The 24179-nt window shown below is 38.1% G+C and overlaps 1 protein-coding gene across 5 annotated transcripts in view; it reads right to left on the minus strand.

The window, feature by feature from the left end:
- sugct (succinyl-CoA:glutarate-CoA transferase) overlaps positions 1-20482 on the minus strand; it is a 118439-nt gene extending 97957 nt beyond the window's left edge. For 3 of the 5 annotated variants that reach the window (XM_044339246.1, XM_044339244.1, XM_044339245.1), the window contains exons 1-8: positions 20173-20482; positions 18079-18127; positions 17885-17958; positions 17648-17733; positions 17423-17473; positions 15060-15180; positions 3548-3639; positions 1542-1685 (exon numbers count right to left, since the gene is read on the minus strand). In XM_044339246.1, the coding sequence (XP_044195181.1) occupies positions 1542-1685; positions 3548-3639; positions 15060-15180; positions 17423-17473; positions 17648-17733; positions 17885-17958; positions 18079-18127; positions 20173-20305 (750 nt within the window). In that variant the 5' untranslated portion in view covers positions 20306-20482. The remainder of the gene's footprint in view (positions 1-1541; positions 1686-3547; positions 3640-15059; positions 15181-17422; positions 17474-17647; positions 17734-17884; positions 17959-18078; positions 18128-20172) is intronic. The other 2 variants (XM_044339242.1, XM_044339241.1) reach the window with 2 other exon arrangements.
- Positions 20483-24179: the final 3697 nt, after the last annotated feature.

Here is a 24179-nt window from a genome sequence, read left to right on the forward strand (position 1 = left end):
ACTGGGTTGTGTCGCGGCGTCTTTTCCCAGCGAAAGAAGTTGAAAAATGAGAATATATAAAACATAAAACATGTTTTTAAAGCAACACTGTCACCCAAAGGCAGTACGTCCTGACACGACAAATCAAACGCACCCTGGGTGTCTCGAATGCTTCAGAGTCCAACACGACATGTGATCCCATCCGTCTGCGTGTCCCCGACGGTTTTAGGATTACGAATCGTTTGATTTGTTTAAACAGTGAAAAAACATTCAGGGAAATATTGATTACTCTGTTTTAAACTGTTCGGACTTTTCAGGATAAATCAGCGGCTTGTTTAAATACCTGCAAGTCTTCAGGATTCGTTATTAGCTTGTAAACAGCACAAGAAGCTGCAGTGACATTTCTGCTTATCTGTAATGTCAAAAACACCCCGTTGATCAGGAAGGAAGCAGACAGGAAGTGACAGAAGTGTAATTTACCAGCACACCCTGAACTCAGCACTGTAAACCAGCACATGTGCCTGAAGAAACAAGAATATTTTCTATTTATATTTGGCATTTTAAGCAGAAAGTGTAACTTTTTGTCCTGCTGCCTGTTCATTATATCCAGATTAATGTTTTAATTGTTGCATTTTATCTTTGTTTTATTGCTTCTTGTGGGTCTGCATGACTTCATATGTCAGAATATGATTATAATCAGTATTGCTTTGTTTTAGTTTTGGATATTTTACTGTCTCGTGTTGCTTTGCATGACTACATGTACAGATTTATGGATATTGTTGCTGTTTTATTGCATGCAATGTTAAAATACTCCATTACAAGTAAAAGTCCTGCATGGAAAATCCTACTACAGTAAAAGTACATAAGTATTATGAGCTTGACTGATGTCCAGTGGTTCCCAACCTAGGGGTCGGGCCCCTCCAAAGGGTCAGCAGATAAATCTGAGGGGTGGTGAGATGATTAATGGGAGAGGAAAGAAGAAAAAACAAAGTTCTGATACACAAATCTGTTTTCAGTTTTTGGACTTTTTCTCTAATCTTTGATTTTTGCTGAAATATTGGATCATTTGAACATTTATTGAAATGAAAGCATGTGAGAAGTTTAGAGGGAAAAATCACTATTTGGTGGAGCTGTTAACAACTCATAGACATGTGAAATGTGACCCCGACTACACACTGCTTTTTGTAAGACGTCAAAAGACAAAAAGGTTGGAAACCACTGGTTTCATCTTTAACAATGTGTTGTATTTTAAAAGCTTGTTATATTATCCATTGTGTCAAATCTTCATCTGAAAAGTAACTAAAGCTGTCAAATAAATGTAGTGGAGTAGAAAGTACAATATTTCCCTCTGAAATGTAGAAAGTAGCATCACATGGAAATACTCAAGTAAAGTACAAGTACCTCACAGTTGTACATAAATAGAGTACTTGAGTAAATCTACTGAGTTACTTTCCATCACTGATTAAGAGCAGCAGGAAATCCCACAATACACTGCATCCTCAGTTAAGTGTACTATACAGAAAAGTTTCAAAAAACAAACCACAAACACACTCTGCTTTTACCTGTGAGGACAGAAGGTTGCAGTCGATATAAACTCCTCTTCCCGTCTTGTGTCTTTGCAGCAGGGCGGCCATGACGGCTCCGTGTGTATACAGCCCCGTCGCCAGGTCTGTCATGGCGACTCCCGGCCTCACTGGCTCCCCATCCTGCCAACAGAAACAAAGCATCATGGGAAGTGAGGGGGAGGGGGCAAAGAGAAAGTATGGGACTGGAAGCAAAGCACATTTCCAGCTCTATATTTATATTCTGGGGCTCTACTGGAATATCTTTGCATCATTTCCAGTTAAAAACTCCTTATTTATCTCCTACTGGTCCTTTATGCAGCCCCTCAGTTCAGCCTCTGTCTGAAACAGGCCGTTTTAGCTCCTGTCTCTTTAAGGAGAAAACACTTTATTTTGCACTCCATTTCTTTCCAGGTATGCACAACAACACACATCAAAACAGTATTTAACTGCATTTCGTGTAAATCAGATGAACAGCTGTTACATTTGCAAGCTAATTTTCCACTAAATTCAAAAAATTCTGGCTACCCTAACGATAATTAGTAACAGGCTCGGTGCGTTCAAAGGCTCCACTGACTAGGAATAATTCCCCTTAGAGTCTTACCAGTATTCAGTCCCTGCAGGAGTATTTTAGTGTGATTATTGCAGCCAAAAATGTTTTTGTTTTTGATTTTGCAGCGGCTTTTCTTGAAAATTGCAATATAATTTCTGATGTTTTATGCGCTCTATTTGTGGTCTATCTGCGGTAAAATTGCGGAAATTGGGAAAAACTGCAAGAAATAATGTGATATTTTTATATTACTACCAATGAAGAGTCATATGTAATGACTTCCTTGGATAAAAAGCATCCTGCAGATCACAGAAACATCTATATTTCAGCTCTAATGTTTAATGTATTTTATGAACATGAGAACCATGAGGACTCAAAGTTCTATAAACAAGAAAATACTGTACTTGAGTTCCATTTGTAACCTTTAATAAATAAACCTTCAGCTCAACATTAGCAGCAAATAAAATCAGTCAATAATGCCGTTATACAGCATATATTATATGATATAAATAAATCACAGTGATTTGCCTACATGGTTTATTCATATTCAGGTGACGGTAGGGCTGTGCGATATGACGATATATATCGTTTGGCGATAGAAAAACGTATATCGTTTCATTTTATGTTATATCATTTATATCGTGGTGTTGCAAATCACACTCTTTACGGCGATATCTTTCGTCATTTAACAACGTTTCCGTTCTTCCGCACAGTCGGATGTAAGGCAGACGACAGAAACAAACATGGAGGAGTCCAACGAGGAGCTTGTACCTAAGAAAGGTATTTATTCATTGAATTTACAGAAAATGTGCTATATCATGATATGTATCGTTATCAGGATATGAAATGACCTATATCGTGATATGAGATTTTGGTCATAGAAGTGACGGTGAAGTTTTCTCCTTGTAGTCGTCTATAATGGACTCTACAGGGGGCACAAAACAGTTTCCCTCCACAGTCTAATAAAATAAATCCATCAACATAAAAATCTAGTTTGATGTTTATGTTAGAGGCAGATTATGTCTGAACAACATCAGCTTGTCTTCTTCTGACTCACTGAATCAAACCTCATCTGGGAACATTTGGGAACAGTTTTGTTCGTCTATGGCATCATGTCAGATTTGTCCATCTTCAACCTGAATGATGTCAGTTACCACCACACCAAACGCCACGACTGGTCCGAACCACGAGCATCTGCTGATTTGGACGTTTCATGCAGAAAAGTTGCAAATATTTTGCAGAGATTTCTTGTATTTGTTTTAACTATTACGACTGCAAAATCGCACTTTCCTGGAGGGACTGAGTAGTGGAGAAAAGTGTGGAGAGGTCAATAAAATCTACAGGGTTCATCCTCTGAGGAGCAGGACAGAGATCAGGAGATGTCAAACAAGCAGTTATTGTGATGTCTCACTCTGGAGGAAAATGTTGGACCAACAGATGGATTGATATTTCTGACCTCGGGCCCGGTGATGTGCATCATCCCTGACACGGCGGAGGCGATGGAGTCGTATCCTGGACTCTGAGACTGAGGACCGGTCTGTCCGTAACCTGCACACACACACACACACACACACACACACACACACACACACACACACACACACACACACACACACAGATTATTGCCTCTGTGCCAGTGGGCTGGTTTCTCTCTGACCTGAGAGGAAACACAGCAGGGAATCAAACCGTTGTCCTTTCGGCGTCTCCTCTTCCAGGAAAACTACATTCCAGCTGCGTGTTGAGTCTGCCGCTCTGACTAAACAACCAGATTGATTTCCTAAAGAGTCCAGACTCTGTTCGTTTCACATCAACAAAAACATTCCCATAAATGCTTTTAAAATGATAACCAGCCCACTGACTGGACGAACCCACACAGCTTTTAACTCTGACAGTTCACTGCTCTCTGTATCACGCGCCCAGATAAAATACAGAAAGTGGACAACTCGAGTGCAGTTATGGAGTGAAATCAGTGCAAATGAACTTTAACTATGTTTAAACTTGTGTAATTAAACCTGAAAAACTTTATAATTACATGCAGCTGACTAACTTCCATAAAGTCTGTCCGCACACCAGTAAAAAGTTAATTCTCTGCAGCAAGTTTTCATCCAAATAAGGATTGAATACACAGATTAGATGTGTGGTGTGTAAAAATGTTTTAGAAAAAGTGTAAACAAGCTTGTTCAACAAAGTGTCTTCATCAGACCTGCAGAGCTCCAGACGTTCAGCAGCTGGAGCTCCATCGCCTAAAAATTAAAGATTAAATGAAAAAGATAAAAAAAAAGAAAAAATGCTCCGAACCACTAAAACACGCTGCTGCAGTAGAAACCTTCAGGTCTTTAAAGAGTCACTGAAGTATTAAAACTGATAAGAAGATAAACAGAGATTATTCTGTATGACTGGTATCACTGTTCTGTTTATTACCACATAATTAAACAAATATGAACAAATGACATCAAAAAGTAGAATAAAAATGTGTTTATAGTTAATTAGCTGTTGTAAGTTTCAAATGAAACAAACTTTTTTTTTTATGGTGAGACATCATGGGAAATGAAATGTGATATATATTCCTGAAAGTAATCATTGTAATAATAATTGTAGTAATAATAACACTCAACACAAAAACCAAAAAGTAGAAATAACAAAGTTGTCTAAACAGTGACTGTGATGGATTATCTCTGGTTGTCTGGAAAGGAAGGAAATTAGAGCTGCAGCTCACAATTATTCTGTCAGTTCATTGATTAATTGTTGGGTCTATAAAAGATCAGAAAACAGTCACAACTCAAAAATATTCAATTTACTTTAATTTAAGACCAAGAAAAGCGGCAAATTCTTACATTTGAGTTTCATATCCATCAAGTATTTTTGCATTTTTGCTTGAAAATTACACAATTCATCTATTATCAAAGTATTTGTTGATGAGTTTTCAGCTGATCGTTGCAGCTCTGAAGGAAAATGCTCATCAGGAATATAAAACACAGAGAGTGTTTTGTTATGAAGAAGCACAAAAACATGAATCTGATCCACCTGATCAAACTCCAACACCGAGACCAACACAAACACGTCATGAAATCTGCTTTCTGATCCATTTAACAAACTCTCTGCTGCTGAAAGAAAGAAATATTTGCTCTTTAGTTAAAAACTGACAGGAATTACAATTTTGCGGGAGGACATTAATCCATGCAGCGTCCGGCTCTGTTTCAGACAGCTCAGGATGAAACCACGCTGTAAATCTGCCCACTTCAAGAGTCCTGCATCCAGCTGCTGCAGTTTAATGAGGCCTCCTGGGTAATGCAGTTTTTTTTTTTTTTTTTTTTTTTTTCCTAAAGGATGGGAGGAGGAAGACAAAAATGTGGGAGTGATAAAGCTGGGACGACAATAATTTCCGTGCCCCAGACAACTTTTGAGATTTGAGACAAAAAGAGCCTGAACAGAATACGCAATACTCCTCTACATCAAGTCCTCGCTGTGTTTTCTTATCTCTCTCAGACAACAGTCAGTAAATGTTAGCTAACAGACATATCTGAGCAGAGTATCCAATGACAGACGCTGCAGAGAAACTGGGGACTGAAAGGATGAAGTCAAAATGACGACATGAGGAGCTGCAGGCTCTTTTTATACTGCACGCTGTGTGAACCAGAGCACCTCCAACATGTCATTAAGGGAAAACAACTTATTTTGTTCTGCTTGTTTTGTTCTGCACTGTGCACCGCAGCTGTAAGTGCAGCAGTTCACTATTCAGCATTGCTATTCCTGCCATATGGAAGATTTCCTTCCACACAATGACAATAAATAAAGATGTTTGTTCCTGTTCAACAATAAACAATCAATAGTTGTCATTTAAAGCCATAATATGTAATTATTCTGCATTAAAATGTCTAAAAACAACTAGACCTATGTTATATATGTTGTTGAGTTGTGTACTTACATTATCCCAAATGTTTCCAACAATGTTCAAACTCAGAGAAATCTGTAATTTAATCAAAGTAACGGACCGTTTCATTTGGTCGCCTGTCGATGGCGTCATACCTCCTCTACCAAAGAGTAAACACGCACCAGATGCATACGGCGGCGCTGTGTTTGTCCGCTACAATGGCGTCTACCAAAGAGTAACTTACACACATACAAGATAATACATCAGCGTTGTGGTTGTTCCACACAAACTGTTATAAATGGACTTTTATTCAGTTTTAAGACACATTTTCATGATAAATTTAGGTGGTTTTTAACTATATCTTTTAGCCGGAAGAAGGATTTTAGTCATTGGACGTCTGGATCTTAAGTTATCAGAGAAATAAACTGGACAAACGTTAGCAGCAGCTCGGCTAACAGCCCCTCCAGGAAGTCCGATGGTCACCAAACATCAGGAGAAATATTGATTTTTTTTAGGTGAAACAGTTTTAATTAGTATTTTAACGATTTTAATCTGCGTGTCCGTTTGTTCTGGAGAGGAGGAGACCTCTGCGGGTAAAAACATCCTGAATGAACACTGGAGTAATCCTATCCCGGTGAAGCTGGTTATTTAACAACGAAGACAACAACTCCCATGATCCCTTGCTACTTCACACCGTCATCACACTCCGTCTTTTGTTATTGTTTTGGTTGAGACCCCTAGCGGCTGAAATTACATATTCTGCGTTTAAAGAGTCGGCTCTGTACTGTGTGCTTTGAAAATTTACTGCATCACATGATTAACTGTGATCTACTTTACTGTAAAAAACGTTTGATGCTGTAATCAAGTACATAGTAACATAAAATTACTGTAACTGTAGATACAGTATCATTTAATTACTGTATATCATTTTACAGTTACAATATTGCTACTATAAATATAAATGCAATAAACATTCTGTAATTCATTTTTACAGTAAGTTACTTGTCAATTGCTGCCAGTTAGTTACTATAAAAAGTTTCTCACGGTGCAGCGTCGGACAAAATCTGCATTGTAGCACGACTGAGATGTTGAAAAAAAATAGTTTTCCAGCTTCTTTTTCTGCTCAGGAAGGCACAGCAGAAGCTACTTCTGGAGGACGCTTCAACTCTCCTCTGCAGCTTCTACCGGTGCAGCATTGCAACCCTGCTCACTAGCAGCATCACGGTACAGAAACAGCACACAAGCAGACTGTAAACGCCCTGCAGAGAGCGATCGAGTCAGCCCGGCACATCACAGGAGCGGCCCTCCCATCGCTGCAGGATGTCTACCGACAGAGAGTCCTCAGAAGGGCCCACAACAACCATCAAAGACCCCGTCCCACCCCCAGCACCAACTCTTCACACTCCTGCCATCTGGCAGACGGTACAGGAGTCTGAAACGCAGGACGTCAAGGCTCAAAGACAGTTTCTCCCCCCGGGCCATGAGGTGATTAACACTCCGAGCTACTGGTGCTTTAATTCAGTCCCTACAAACATAAACTACAACAACAGTGAGATCTTTGTCCTGATGTTCACACTGCAAACCTTAGCGCTCAATTTGGATTCATTGCTTTGATCCAATTTTTGTTGTTTGGCTGTTCACATTATTTTTAAAATGTGACCAATATCAGATTCCAGTGTGAACTGGTCACTGGGGGTGAGCCCGAATACAAATACATTATTCGGCAAAGCACAAATAATGAGTTTTATTTTTTGAATATTTGTTTCCTACAAATATTTTTAAAATTATTTGTTTTTGGGAAGAAAAGTAAAGTTTTAGCTCAGTAGTCAGTGCAGTCATCGATGATCTGGGAGAGTCCAGTTCCAGACCCAGTGTGGAGACCTTCTGTGTTAGGTAGTTTATTCATGAACACTTATTGTAACGCTTTCATTTTCTAAAATTAAAAGCGTAATTAAAACAAAAATGTGATTTTTAAACCTCTTTCCACTTTTATTTGAATATAAATACAAATATGCCTCAACAAGTACAGATACAAACACAAATACTGGGATCTCTGCACATCCCTACTGGTCACAGTCCTGAACTGACCCACATGTGCAACACAACAATAACAAAGACGTCACACGCAGCGTGCTGTTCTACAGAAGTAAACATGGAGGCTACTGAAGTCAGCGTTTACGGTTTCATTTAGAAGTTTCTTGTAAGTGTCACCTTAAATACTGATGAAGTCCAACACGTCACCGTCTCCACTGACTTCCTTCATCACAGCTGTCTCTCATGTTTATTTCACCCAGTGACTCCAGTCAGTGACGTTAATGTCACATGACTTCTGATATGACTGTTCAGACTGAGTCACACTGCAAAAAATCAGACCTGTATCTGATTTAGGACCACATATGAAAGATCAGATTCCATGTGATTTGTGCTGTTCACACTGTTGTGAAAAATAAACAGATCTGAGTCACATATGAGCAAAAAAATCAGATTTGAGCCACTTTTTCCTGCAGTCTGAACGAAGCGACAGCAGCCACACAAGCTGCAAGGTCTTAGTGTCAAATGGAAAACTGACTCTTCAAATTAAGAAAATGTCAATGAAAACCAAATTTAATCTGAATTATATGCACAAATTCAAACAACTACATAGTAATAAATTAACAAATCTAAATCACCAAACGAAGGCTTGAGTTACACATGTAATATTTAGATACAGTAACTTTTAATGACGTCAGAAAAACTATTGATGTTTGTTGTCTTTTTTTAAAGCAGCACTTTCACTCATATATTAAGTCACTTTGTACAGTTTTCACTGGGACGTCACACACTTTAAAATCACTTTTCTAGGCTCTGGGAATGTTTTAGAAATAATGATTTAAAAAATCATAATACAGAGAATAATAACTGACCTTATTTGCAGCTGGAGGTGTTTTACAGACGTCTCTTTTATAACGAAGGCATAAGAGGAAAATGCAACTTTGCTATTTTAATATGTTGTGCCCTTCTGTTTCACACATCTTCCCATGTACTGTATGTACTGTATATACTGTATATACTGTATGTACTGTATATACTGTATGTACTGTATATACTGTATATACTGTATGTACTGTATGTACTGTATATACTGTATATACTGTATGTACTGTATGAACAGTACCGTGCAAAATGTTTAAGGCCCTTTAGATGTTAAGATTCTTCTCCATAATGCAGAACCATCAGGAGGCGTCTGATGGTGCAAACATCATAAAGAACTATCTTCAGTCCTGCAGCAGATGGTCTCTGATCTCAACATCATGGAGTCAGTCTGGGATTAACATGAAGAGACAGAAGAAGAACTGTGGTGACTTCTCCGAGATGTAGGAACAACCGACCTGAAACACTGAGAACTGCTGCTGGTTTAAAGACCAAATATTGATTTATTTTTATCTTTCTGCTGTTTAATCAACTTTGGATCAAGTTCATCAATGAATAAACAATATTCATGAAAGCATCCTCACTTACTTTTGCTTCTTAAAACTTTTGCACAGTTCTGTAAAGTGTTATCTCTTGCATTTTTGACTTTGTGTCTGTAATCCATAAATAAATCACATCATATCATATCATGCAGTATATATTGGTTTGCTGACATCAAATGACGTTCCTCACTATCAGACAATAAAAACATATTCAGTATCACCTTTATAATGATATGTGATGCTTCTACTGACTGAAATATTAAAACTGAAGATGATATGATTTAAATACATTTAAATAAAAAGTGTGCGTCCTGGTGTTACTGTCCTGCGACTCTCCTGATCGGCTGCTGACAGCGATGTCAGCCGAGGAATCGATCACACTGAACGGTAGAGGAGGTCGTACCAGCGTCTTCATCACAGGTTGTATATTTATGTCATTTAGAGACGTTGCTGCATACATCACTGCACACCTACTAAACCCACTTCTGCACATATTTTGCAACTTTTTTATTTTTACATCCACAAGTCAAGTCATGTATGTAGGCTATGTATTGTAATGTTCATAATGTATATAGATTGAATTCCATTTACTTCACTTCTCTTCTTATTTTATTTGCATCACATCTGATCTGTTTAGCTTGTTCCCTACACTGCAAACTTCCCCTCTGGGGATCAATAAAGTCTTATCTTATCTTATCTTGTATACAATCACTATATATAACAAAACACAAGTCCACTCCAGAGCTCCTCAGCTGATGCATCAAATCATCAATGTTTAGGAAGCAGCCTTAGTAAGAACCTTTCTTCTAACATCACCTTCAGAACAAGCAGACGTTTTTATCACCACTACTGGCAAGACTGTAAGACCAGATAAACCATCAGGGGTTTGTCTGTTCATATTACGTATCACAGCACTTTCACATGTCAGTGTTGTGGCTTTCATAGTCCAGAGCCATCAGGCGTCTGTCACCACTGACCCACGTTTATTATTCTGTCTCGGTTTATTATCGTTCTCGCCAATAAAGAAAACTGAACTGAGAGACGAGATAAGAGAGAAAGAATAGTTCAACACAGAGAGCTGGAGGGTGAATGACAGTTGTGGTGCAGTTTTCAGACCCTGCTGATCTGAAGGAAATTAAGAACTTATGCTACAAACTACAAAAAAAAAAAAAAAAAAAAAAACCCATGAAAACACAAAGAACACAGTACAGTGCAGATCACAGAGGCCGCACTGTAAAAAGGCTGGTAAACGTGTGTTTCTGGGCAGAAACTTCCGCTGTCGAAGCCTCAATAAATCCAACATGAAACAGTGTGAAGTTAAATAAGTCGTGTCATCTGCTGTGTGTCACTGCAGAGAAGCAACAGCAGCTCAGTCTGTTTACTGAGTCTGTCTTTACTGCGGAGTCCAGTGACATCTAGTGGCTCTGTCGGGGAACTGCATGACTGAAAACATTTACATTTTTGCAACTGAACATGACTTTGAACTGATTTTAATGAGGAGAGGAGATCAGTTTATACCAGCAGCAAATGAGAAGTATAGTAGAGAAGTATAATGTGAAGTATTAAACCATATTGCTCAAAACACAACATTTACAACATATTATGTATATTTCCACCTCTGCTAACCATTTTCAGAATTTCAGAAGATGTGTTTTGAGTGATTGATCAGCTGATCTGACGGGACGCTAACAGGAACAGTCGGCTGTTTCATGTTGTCAGCTTTACTGTAATATTAATAATACTGCAGATTAGAAAAAAAACAATAACAGCACCAACAGCAGCTCTGATCTTATACACATTTATTCACAACATAAAAAATATTACATGTGTATAGAATCTGAATCCTGAATGAATCTTCTTATTTTCTTATTTTGCATTTTGGCTTATTTAAGAATAATGTACAGTTATTATCATAAATTACTCCAATAAAATCATCTTGAGCCTGAAAAGGACGTCAGACTGACTGTTCCTGTGCTTTGTATTTTATAGCTTTTATGTCTCGATCGTGTCCATTCTGTTATTTCATTAATAAATAATAGTTTAATTGTTATTAGAGTCACCGTTGCATCTGATGCAGCTACAGTATATAATCAGTATTAATAATCAGGAGCAGCAGTTATCAGGTGTTTTCTATATACAGTATTTGATGGAGAAAAAGAAACGCAAGAAAAAGAACAACTTTAGTTATTAATTACTTTGCAGATTCAGATTAATAATACAAAATATAATCAACAACTAAATTATGATGTGATATGCATCAATAATTATAATCCAGTGATATATTATATATGATTCAGAAAGGGGCCATTCTGCTTAAAGAGTACTTTTACTCTTGGTACTTTAAACATGTTAACACTTTTCTACTTTTACTTAAGTAAAATCTTGAATGACAGAGTATTTCTACACTACTTTACCACTGAAAACCAGGTTGAGAAGGAATAATCGTCAACATTTCTGTTAACTGTTAAATTATCATCATGGGACTATACATTTGCAAGCTGCTGGTGTGTTCAAAGGCAGTGGGAGATTTAGCAGTTTAATGTTTGTCTTCTGAAACATCTTAATATAGTATAGTATAGATGTTTAGTCTCCTCTAACACACCGCGATGTGTCAGCTATCATCACCAGCTCTAAACATTCAACCTCAGCGAGTGAGATTCTGATGACAGATGAATCACTTTTCTGTCCGGAAAACCGAACATGAATCACTGTTGATTCAACATCAATGTCTTATAAAACTGATAAGTATCACTATTTGTTTCAGTCAGTTCTGACTTTAATAAAAGTAATGATTCTGACAGAATCTGTTCCTGTTGCTCATATGTGTCCAATCCAACGTGAGTTGACCCGTGCAGTAACGTCTGCCAGCACATTAGTCAACCAGCACAGTGACTTTCCCATTAAAGCCCATTTTTCCCTGTTCCTCTCTGAGTCTGCAGCCGTTCCAGATTATCCAGCCGCCGCAACAGTTCTGCCAGCAGAGCCACTTCCCGCTGAGGAGAGCGTGACGCCGCCTGTTAACAGTAATGGGCCTTTAAACGAGCCTCAGACACAACTGAAAACACGGATCAGTGAAGCGAGAGGAGATGAACAGCAGCTGGGAGCGTAGAGAGAGAAATTATAGAACACATCATGATTATAAACCTTTTAACCAGGATCATTTTCACTTAAGTACATGCCAGTTCTGACGTCTTTACGTGTTGAACTCTGGCAGTGATGCGGCCAATATCAACCTCATAAAACCTTTTCAACTTCATGTTCTGAAGACATTTTGTCTTAAATAATGTCCTGATCACATTCCTGCATCCCTTTTAGAATTTCATGACCCCATGAACTTTCCTCTAGCGCCACCATCAGGAAAAACTTTTTTCATTTTTAGCTCCACTACTAGGAAGCTCATGGAGTTTTCTGTCTTCTTATGATGCACTAATATTATTCTACCGGGCAGAACTTCTCAGTCTCTACATTCCTGCACGTACACTCAGCTCACGGGATGCAGATTAACGAGTCCGAGCATTAACGAGCATTTTCATACTACTGAGGAATAATTTACCACTGAGACCATTAAATCAAGACTAAAAACCATCTGTTTTCACTCACCTACAGTTAAATAATTAAACCGTTTGTCTCTTGATTTTTTTTCTCGCATTTTTTATTTTATTGTATTGAGTTTTCATCTACTACAATCTATTCATCTGTAATGTTTACTACCTTCTTGTACAGTATACTGAGACCCCTGAGATTTTACACTTTAAAGCAACTATACCTAAATTCTTCCAGCCACTAAAGAGTAAGTGAGACTTCAAATCAAACACATCCCTCCCATCCTGTTTCCTAAACCTACGTCCTGCCATGTAAACCTATAGCCACTGACGGCCGCTAGCTGTTCCAATTGACTTCCATTCAAGAAGCCTAAATTTCTCTCTACAAACACTGAGTCAATCATTGTTTTCAACGAGTCATTCTGGTCTCAATCTCTAAATTCAGGTCCTCTAATAAGTGTGCTGGTGGTCATTTTGGAAATTATTGCTCCGTTAATAAGATTTGAAGACTTATAGTAGCTTTGATGTCTGCTGTGTGGGTGTTGATTGACAGCTGTGATTGACAGTTGCAATATTTCACTAAGTTTAATGTTACTTGATTATGATACCTGCCCTGTTAGCACAATTTAGCTAAAGTAGCTAACGTTAACCCAAGTGCGCAGTGTTCAGTGTTCCCAGTAAGCTAGTGTTAGCTTTGGTCAGAGGTAGCGGGGCGTGTTTCCCCGCACTCCTTATCTGGAAGGTCCTGGCTCCAAGCGGAAAAGATGGCGCCGACCAGAAGCTGCAACTCTGGGCTTCAAACCAAGTCCCCAGGAAGAAAGTTAGGCTGTGAAGCCAATTTGACATAGTGGCCAACCCGTGTAATTACAACTTCCGGGTCCAACAGGGGCCTAAAAAGCATTTTTCCTGCACACAATCATAGGAAAAGCTTCACAACCGCTGCAAGATGACTTGTTTCACCATCAGAATTTGATCCATTCAGTCCGATCACATTTGGAAAGTCTAGAAAAGCTGCACAATTAAATTATTTTATCCCCATTCAAGTCTGGAGGGCCAAACCAGAAGTTAGTCGGCTCAACCAGCAGAAGTCTCTAGCGCATAGAGCATGTGCAGTATTCATGCATCCGGGTTATTTCTTTCCACCAGGAAGTTGCTTTTTTGGCTTCGAGCATCAATGAGCATCTTTCTTAGGAATGAACGGGGCCCCGCCTCCAATGCCAGCACCAGTGAAACCAACAGGTGACATCACACCTCGCTACATCCATCTTTAGATACAGTCTACGGTCCGGCCGCTGTTTCAGTCACGCCACTTTGTAACCTCGCTGGATGGCGGGCAGGGCGGAGCTACAGACCAGCTGCAGGCAGCACAGTGTGGAAGACAGTAATAGTTCTTCTCATATCAGATATTCATTTAATCATCAGCTAATGTCTAAAATCTGAATTAATGCACCTTTAAATAAACTTATTTTTGATGTTTCTTATAACTGAACTTTCTCTAACACTTAGAAATTAATGCTGTACATGTTTTTATATTGTCTGATGAATGTCAGTCTAAAATATATAAAATATTCATGTAAAATGGAAACCAGCTTAGTCCTCACGAGGTGAAAAAGTCACAAGTTTATAAATCAGACAACATGCTGTCAACCACGCAGCAAAAAAAACAGAATAATACTCGTTCATGTTCTGAATTATGAAGTACTTATTTTCTCGTAACTATAGAAAAACAATCTGTCATTGAGATTACAGCATTTCACCTGTTTCCAAAACTTTCTGGCAGACATTTTTTCTCAGAAAAAGAAGTCTCAAAGGTTAAAAATGACACTTAAGACGGATGGTTTGCAGTGTAGCAAAGGTGAAGCAGAAGTGAAGCAGCTGCTTTGAGTGTCAGTGAATCTGGTGGATGCAAATTCCTCCACAGATTTTAATTACATCCTACATACTTCCTCTCACAGTTAATTTGAAAGATTCACTCGATGCTCGGGGAAAAAAAAAACGATTCAAAAATCTTGTAGGTTATTTGAGCATTTTGGAATGTTGTTTTGGTTCAGTGGATCAGAACAGCGAGGTTACAGAGAGTATAACATGAATAACAGTCAGTACCTGATATGGAGCAGTAGATGAGCTGTGGGTTCACTCTGCTGAGCTGCTCGTATCCTAAACCCATCTGATGTAGCTTCCCTGGAAGGTAGTTCTCTACCAGCACATCACACACTCCTGCAAGCTGAGACACATGAACAACAAACACACTTTTATAGTATTTAGGGCTGCAACACAATTATTTTCATTCTCATTTAATCAGCTGATTACTTCCTAGATAAATCAATTAGTTGTTTAAGTCTATAAAATGTCCACAACTCAACAACATCAAGATATTCAGTTTACTGTCATAAAGGACTTAAGAAACCAGAAAATATTCACATTTAAGAAGCTGGAATCAAAGAATTTGGAAACTTTCCTCTTAAAAAATGACTCCAAACAATTAATCAATTATCAAAATAGTTGCAGATTAATTTGATAGTTGGCAACTGATTGATCAATCGACTAATCATTGCAGCTCTAATATGCCCATTATAGCTTTCAGTTGTCACCATGCACTCAGAGCTTAAAGAGCAGCAGCGACTGCTTTACATGGACTTTATTTGCCCTGAGTTTCACCTCACAGGCAACATGTTGTGGAGCCGGTTGTGTGCAGCCGGGCAGAACGACCTGCAGGATCTAATCCAGGCTGAAAAAAATACTTCAACATTTATGGCATGATTTTCAGTTAAAAAACATTTAATCTGTATTTACAGTTGATATAGATGATATTCTCCTAAAAGATGCTGGAGTCAAACATCAATCACAGATACAACATTATCTATCACAAAGTATCAGATCGGGTCAATTAAGACCCATGCTGTCATCAAAAAAACTGGACTGGTTTCAAAACAGTATCCTGACTAAAAAATTATGAATTATTTTAACTATAGTTGAGATCAGAGGAAAATATGTTGATGGATTATGGTAGACTGGTATATGTAAAAGTTAAGTTTCAATCTTAATTTATCTAAATTGACCCGAGGACAACAGGAGGGTTAAGACCTGACCTAACCTGATTCATTTTTTATACTACCATTATTATGGAAACCATGTCTAATTTGCTGTTTCATCATCGACCCATTTTTACCTCGCTGTCTCTCACACTTCTTAACTAGCGGTGGGCGATATGGCCCTATGATAATATCACAATATTTCAGGGTATTTCAGCGATAACAATATTCTTGACAATATGATAAAATACTCCTGGCAGGATATTACATATTACTTTGATTTGTTGTACATCTGATCTTTTGTAACCAAACCCCTTCCACAATCAATCAATCAATCAATAATAACCTGAGGAATTTGCTTTCAGTACAGCATATATGGAAGCTCATCACATAAAACAACAGCTTTAGACAGGACTGGCACAACATTGTCACATTGACATGACAGTTTAAAGTGCAGGTATTGGAGGAGAAGCTGTGTTTGGTGGACGGGGATCTATAGCGCCTCCTGTCAGCTGGAGCAGGTGGTGTGCAGGGTGAGAGGGGTCAGAGATTATTTTATTTGCCTTTTTGATAGTACGTTTGTTATATAGTGATTCAACTGATGGGAAGGGTTTTCCAACGATCTTGGATGCTTTTTTAACTATACACTGCAGTTTTTTGCTTGATTGACTGTCCAGGCTGCTGAACCAGACGGTTATAGATGAGGTGAGTTTGCTGTCGGAGGAAAAACAGTCTCCGGTGGGCTTTTTTGATGATGTGAGCTATGTTGGTCTTCCATTTCAGTGCGTTACTGATGTGTGTGCCGAGAAATTTGAAAGAGTCCGTCATGGTTATGGGTTTTCCAGAGACGCGAATGAGGGATTTGGGGTTGGGGGGTGGGGGTGGGGGGGGTCGCTCCCCTTGTTGGAACTAACTCCTCCACCGTGGAGCCGGCAGCCATGTTACTTTTTCTTTCAGCCATGTTTGTTGTTGCTGTGTGCAACAGTATGACATCATTACATAAACAAGTTGGAATATTACCATTATCATGATATGACTTTTTTTTAACATATTAAAAAAAAATCATCCCTAAACCAAAGCTACGCCTTGAACTTAGTGATGGAAACTCGGACTCGACTTGAGCTTTATAACTTCACCTGTTATCTGCTAAAACGTGTCCAAAGCATCAAGCATCAAACACTGTCAAGTACTGAAAGTCAACGTCAATCTTGGCTGACTTATTCTTTCATCAGATACACATCTTAAACAGTATTTCATTATTTTTTTGTACATCTGCTTGTGTTTAGACAACAATCAACAATTGAAAAACTTGTTAATGATTCTCAAAGTAAGGTATCAAAATGGGTATAATCTGCTATAAGTACTGAAAGTCAGTTATTGCATCAATCGCATCATTTTCAAATGATAAAAGTTGCTACTGCGAGTGTGTCGTACCTCCAGGATGACCTTCACTCCTCCGGGATGCTTCAGGTCCACAGCGATACTCTGAAATCAGACATCAGGTCAGATCAGAGCTCATTATTAACACTAAGAATCATTATGAGCACACAGTTTGATGTAATAAACTTGAAATGTTTACTGGCAGGATATTAAAGGAGGTTTCTGCCCTTTAACCATGAAACAGCTCTAAATATTTTACATCATCAGCTTTCAGATTACTTTTTTGTTTCGGTTGACGCTGAGGAAATAGGCGCTCTCTGTGCCGACAAACGGAGGACCCCACGCTCTGGTGTCATCACCTGCACCTGTTCAACAAAACACACACACAAAAAAAACTCATATGCAGGTGGAAATTCACTGAGTAGACTTTCATAAATGAAAGCTGGAGGGAGAAGGGAACAAAAAAAGAGAAAGAGGGATGATGAAAGGTGGAAAGAAAGTTACAAACAAACTCACCTGGTCTCTCCACTTTGATCACCTCTGCTCCCAGATCTCCCAGGATCATGGTGGCGAAGGGACCAGCCAGAACTCTGAAAACAGTTCAGAATATTTCATTTAAAACTGACAACTCTATCTCCAATCCTACACTTATAAGTACATGAAAACTGAAGTATTCAGACAGTCTCTCGTCCTTCTGCTGAGAATCTCACCGTGTCAAGTCCAACACTCTGACGCCCTCCAGTGGCCGAAGGTTTTCTCCTTTTGAAACCAGTGAATAAAAAAGAAAACACACTGGTGTCATGACATGAGACAACTTTGATCCTCTTATAGTAAATGCTGTTTACTGGCTGATAGACAGACTGGATACTGGACATACATGTGGACACAACTGGAACCAGTCCCATCTGTCAATGAGCAGCTGCCTTTACCAGTAGTGGAGCTACAAATGTAAAGTCTGATGCAAGAGGAAAGGTCACGGGGTCATTAAAAATCTAAAGAGGTCATCTTCTTGGCAGCAGGAATAAGTTCAGGAAATTTCGTGAGAATTTGACCAATAGATTTAGCAAATTCAGGTTTACAATTGGGAATTTTTACTCTTTCTTGTTGCTTTTTATTTTAATATTATATCTGTGGTGTAAAACTAGTCTAATACAAATTAGAGCCTGATCGATAAATCAGCTTGGCCCATATATTCTCATTACAGACATATCGCTATCAGCATAAATGTCAGCTGATAAATGACAAGAAATTAAAGTATAGAAATGAGTTGTGTAAAGAAATTAATACTGGCCAACATATAATTATCAGATTTCTTAAAATCTGAAATGTTAGTATCAGTATAGGCCTAAAAAATCCTGCATCAGCCGGGTTACAACACAAATATAACAAAAGACAACCTGCTTATAAAATATAACTAGATTTAAATGATGAGTTCACCAAGTTCCAAGTGTGTGTTAAACCAGCAGTCAGGTGTCTGTAATCATTCCTCCTGTTCATACTGGATATTAAAAGATCCTTCAAATGTGCTTTCAATGGAAGTGATGGAGGCCAAAATCCACAGTGTGTCCACACAGTCATTTAAAAGTAGATGTGAAGCTTATTTGAGGTCTGAGTTAGTCATATCAAGTGGATATCTGACACATTTACAGTCTTTTTAGCATCTAATTCCCTCTTTGTGTTTCCTCGGACAGTGTTTCCCTGTTGAGCTGCAGGTGGAAGTATAGTAACAAAAAGAGGAACTTTGGCACTAAAAAGACTGTAACGTTGAAAGATATCTACTTGATTTGACTCATTTGGACGCTGAAGCTTCATATTAGCTTCAGATAAACTTTGAAATACATTTGTCCTCCATCACTTCCATTGTAAGGTCATTATGAAGGGATCTTCTAACGGCCAGTATGAACAGAAGGAATGATTACAGCAAGAAAAAACAGTTTAATGTTCATTTGAGCTCCTGACTGTTGGTTTAAGACACACATGAAAAGTTGTGAACTCGTCCTTTAATATTCAGCCCGAGTACAATTAATCCAAAAGAGATATTAGTGTGTTAGAGCAGCTACTTCATATTAATGAATGAAAACCTAATTTGGGAACATTTGGGAATTGTTTTGCTTGGTCTTTGGCATCATTATGGTTGGCAGGTGAGATTTGTCCATGTTCCACCTGAATGCTGTGATGACGTCAGTTACCACCACACCAAACGCCACTATTGGTCCACATCACAAGCGTCTGTTGAGATTTGGACATTTCATTCGGAAAAGTGGCGGTATTTTAGCAAAATTGAAAGCTTTTGCAAACATTACTTGAATTTGCGTTAATTATTGCGATCGCAATTTCCTACTGTCAGAGGTTAAAATCATAGAATAACTAGAACAGACTAAATAAAATATGAAGATTTTTAATAATCAATAATTGTTATTAAATTATTCCAAGGAGCAGTACACATTCATAATGCTGCTGTGTAATTACAAGATTAATTGATTGATTAATTAATCGATGATGATCAGGAAGAGCTTTTGTTTTTGGCAGTTCTGACCGGAACAGTCTGCACGCACCGAGCTTGACAGATCTGAGTTAGACTTTGACCAAACACAGCTAGTTAAAGTTTATGTGGCCAGGTAATGTGAGAAGTGTCCTTCCTGCCCTCGTCTTCAGGTGTACAGTTATTTTTAAGTAACGACAACTGCTGTATTTGATCATGTGAGGCGTTTGTTTTATCGATTAGCAGATTTATCCATCTGACAGCAGGCTAACGGGGCTGTTTATCTAGCATTAGCCAGCTAGCTTTAGCTCCAGCGCAGTACCTGTTGGTGTGTGTGTCAGCCGCCGTTCACTGACCGGACATCTCACCGAGTTTTTCCTCTGCAACAGCGGCTTGAAACCAGCCGGACAGAGAGCAGGAAAACGGCTTTTTAACACTCTGATAGACGCCGACATTTTCCCACCTGTTAGCGTCAAGTGACACGCGTTGCTATAAGACTTCCGGGCTTCGCTTTTCAAAGTAATAGTCGGGATGACTAAATTAATTCATGGTGCTTTTACTTTTTCAGAGCTGTTTGATTCAGTCACTGGTGGAAGAAGTACTCAGACCTTTTACTTCAGTAAAAGTACCAATACAGTAATGTAAAAATACTCCATTACAAGTAAAAGTCCTGCATGAAACATCCTCCTAGAGTAAAAGTACATAAGTATTATGAGCTTGATGTAGTTGAAGTATTGCAGTAAAAGTACATAAGTATTATGAGCTTGATGTAGTTAAAGTATTGCAGTAAAAGTAGTGGTTTGGTCCCTCTAACTGATATATTATTATATATGACATCATTAGATTATTAATAGTGAAGCATCAGTGTTAGAGCAGCATGTTACTGTTGTAGCTGCTGGAGGTGGAGCTAGTTTACACTACTTTATATACAGTTAGCTAGTTTAGTCCAGTGGTTCCCAACCTAGGGGTCGGGCCCCTCCAAAGGGTCAGCAGATAAATCTGAGGGGTGGTGAGATGATTAATGGGAGAGGAAAGAAGAAAAAACAAAGTTCTGATACACAAATCTGTTTTCGGTTTTTGGACTTTTTCTCTAATCTTTGATTTTTGCTGAAATATTGGATCATTTGAACATTTATTGAAATGAAAGCATGTGAGAAGTTTAGAGGGAAAAATCACTATTTGGTGGAGCTGTTAACAACTCATAGACATGTGAAATGTGACCCCGACTACACACTGCTTTTTGTAAGACGTCAAAAGACAAAAAGGTTGGAAACCACTGGTTTCATCTTTAACAATGTGTTGTATTTTAAAAGCTTGTTATATTATCCATTGTGTCAAATCTTCATCTGAAAAGTAACTAAAGCTGCAAAATAAATGTAGTGGAGTAGAAAGTACAATATTTCCCTCTGAAATGTAGAAAGTAGCATCACATAGAAATACTCAAGTAAAGTACAAGTACCTCAAAATTGTACTTAAGTACAGTACTTCAGTAAATGTACTGATTTACTTTCCGCCATTTATATTTGGGCCAAGTCTAGCCTCAGTTTGTATCTCCCATGTTATTTGAATCGCAGAGCCTAGCATACATTTTCTAACATATGAATCTCAGATGATGTTTGTAAGCTCAATTCTTCTATCACTGTATTCTACGTGCTGCACAATAAAAAAGATATTTACCCTGTTTTCCAAGTTGCATCTCTTGTTCCTGATAGTGTGGAATAAAAATACAATATGGAGTGATTAATGAGTTAGAATAGTAACATAATTTTACACATTTCATATCTTATTGTATTAAATCAATACATGGCCCCTTTTTGTTGGGGGGCCCATTGCCTACCTCTCCCACGGGAAATTACATATTACTCAATTTGATAGACATGAACCAACATCAAAAGTTTTATTACTATTTATATTTCTCTGTTAATTTTCATTCACTGCTTCCTGCTCACTATACTCTGCCGATGAAAGGCCTTAGCCAGACTTTTCTCCTCTGTAGTTCCCTGGTGGTGGAACGAGTTACCAAACACTGTTAGATCCACACTGTTAGTCCCTCTCAATCTTTAAGAAAAGACTAAAGACCCAGCTCTTTCGTGAGCACCTCAGCACTCTATGGACTGAAGAAAAAATAAAAATAAAATCTGTTTCCGTGCATTTTATGCACTCTATGCATTGCCTCTGTGCATCGCCTGTTGGCACTTCCGTCCTGTTGGACTTGAACTTAGCTTTATGGTTGGTTATGCTTTGGATAGAGGTGTCTGTTAAATTAAATTGTAAATTGTAATTGTAATGTTTCCAATTGTTGCTTTACTCATATTGTAAACTAATTATCTCACTCTGTTAGGTAGTTGGACATTATTTACTTTTTCCTGACATTTTATAAATCAACATATGATTCAGATATTTAACTGCAACATGTTTCAGCCTCTGTGCTGTTCTTCAGGCAATGTGTACGTCAGTTATATTTGTAACATCATGTGACACATTTTCACCAGTTCAATGTTTGCCAACTGGAAGTTAAACATTGCCGCTTTACTGGGAACTATTTGCACTTCAAGAGGTTAATTTTTTGCTTCATGTTTGATGCTTTGTAGCTCTGATAAAAGTGCAGTGACACAACAATGGAGGTAAATTAATTCATTTAAATTTAGATTAGTCGATGAATAATTAACATCTGTGATATAAATGCAAACTTTGACATCCCATAATTCTTTTAAGTGTTTTTAAACAATCTTTTTTAATACTCATAATACAAATACAAATCATTCATAAAGGGAGTTGGACAGAATAAACCATTTACAGTATCCCTGCAGTAAATAGCAGTCCAGTGAGCCTGAAGCTGTTTCTCTTAAAGTTTCAGAGGTGTTGATTGAACTCTTTGGTCATTTCAGAAGTTGTAGTTTGTGCTGTTGTCAAGAAAATATCCAGTTTAAATGTCTCTCAGTCAGTGTTGACTGACTGAACTGCTGAGGCATCAGCAGCTAACAATGCAAAACGTGGCAAAAAGTCTCAAAATCATGACAGTGCTTGACATGATGTCATCATGAAGGCCTCAGTTTTTTTTCACACACACACACATATATATATATATAATAACACAAACATACTATACTGTTATTCAATGAAAATGAATGTCAGAAATGTGGCTTGGTTGCAGACCGTTTCTTCTTGGGCATGTGACATCTTTAATAAATAAGATAAATATAATGAAATATTTTTCTATGTTATGTATAAAGAACAACATGAAATCAACAAATCTCATTCTAAACTGTAATCAAGTCTTTTTATTTAGGTTTTTTGATTTCAGGTTTGTGCTGTTCAAGCAAAGAGAGATGCTCACAAACAAACACAACACACACACACACACACACACACACACACACACACACACACAGTGTTGTCATGTGATTTCCAGTAAATGGAGAGGAGGGGGTGAGCAACAGTTACCTGATACAGGTGTGTGAAAACAGGAAGTGAACAATACAGCTGAAGGCATTCAAACTACAGATTCCATTCTGAGATGACAGAACAGAGCAGGAGGGGAAAAAGTCTGAGGCAGGGTGAGTGTTAATACAACATTATTATTATTTTACTGTCAAACTCTCTGAGCCAGTTGTCTGTTGAGGACTATAGAGAGAAGAAGAGCCAGAATGAACTTTGATACAAAGAGACTGAAAGAAAACAGGGAGATACTAACTTGTGGTATTTGCTTGGTATTTTTTTGGAAGTGACTCAACAGACTTGTTTCTCTTGAATCTTGCTTTCTAATCTCACAGTCAGCGTTACCTCTCAGACTGACTGAAGTCAACAAAATGAGTGTTTGTGGTGAGGAAGAGGAGGACGGAGCAGAGTCTCTAATATCCAACTGTCTGTCCATGAAGAGTGACTTGTCTAAAGATGAACCTCCATACTTCAGTAATGAACCTGGACCCCCAGACACAAAGTAAGACAGTGCAGTTTTATTGTATGATTTGTGTTGGAATTTTGATTTGTAAAATATAACAAAAGTCATCTTACCCACTGTGACACTGGCAGAAAGAGAAATTCTTCATCCTTCACTCCTTGAGATGGTTATCTGGAAAAACTGGTGTCAAATTCAAACACACTGCCGCTAAGGGAACTTGTAAATCAGGAAATTCAACTGACTTAAACCATGGGAACAGTTAGACAGGACATTTGCTTAGGTTTTTTCTTTGTTTTTCAACACAATGTATGTTTAACACGAAAACACTTTTTCGTCAGTTTGATAATAAAATAAAAGGAGAAAAATAACTGTTCAGTACTCAAAAGCACAAACATACAGCAGAACTGTTGTGTTCATGTGGTATGATT

Source organism: Thunnus albacares, chromosome 21, assembly GCF_914725855.1.
Source record: "Thunnus albacares chromosome 21, fThuAlb1.1, whole genome shotgun sequence".
NCBI classification, from domain to species: Eukaryota; Metazoa; Chordata; class Actinopteri; order Scombriformes; family Scombridae; genus Thunnus; species Thunnus albacares.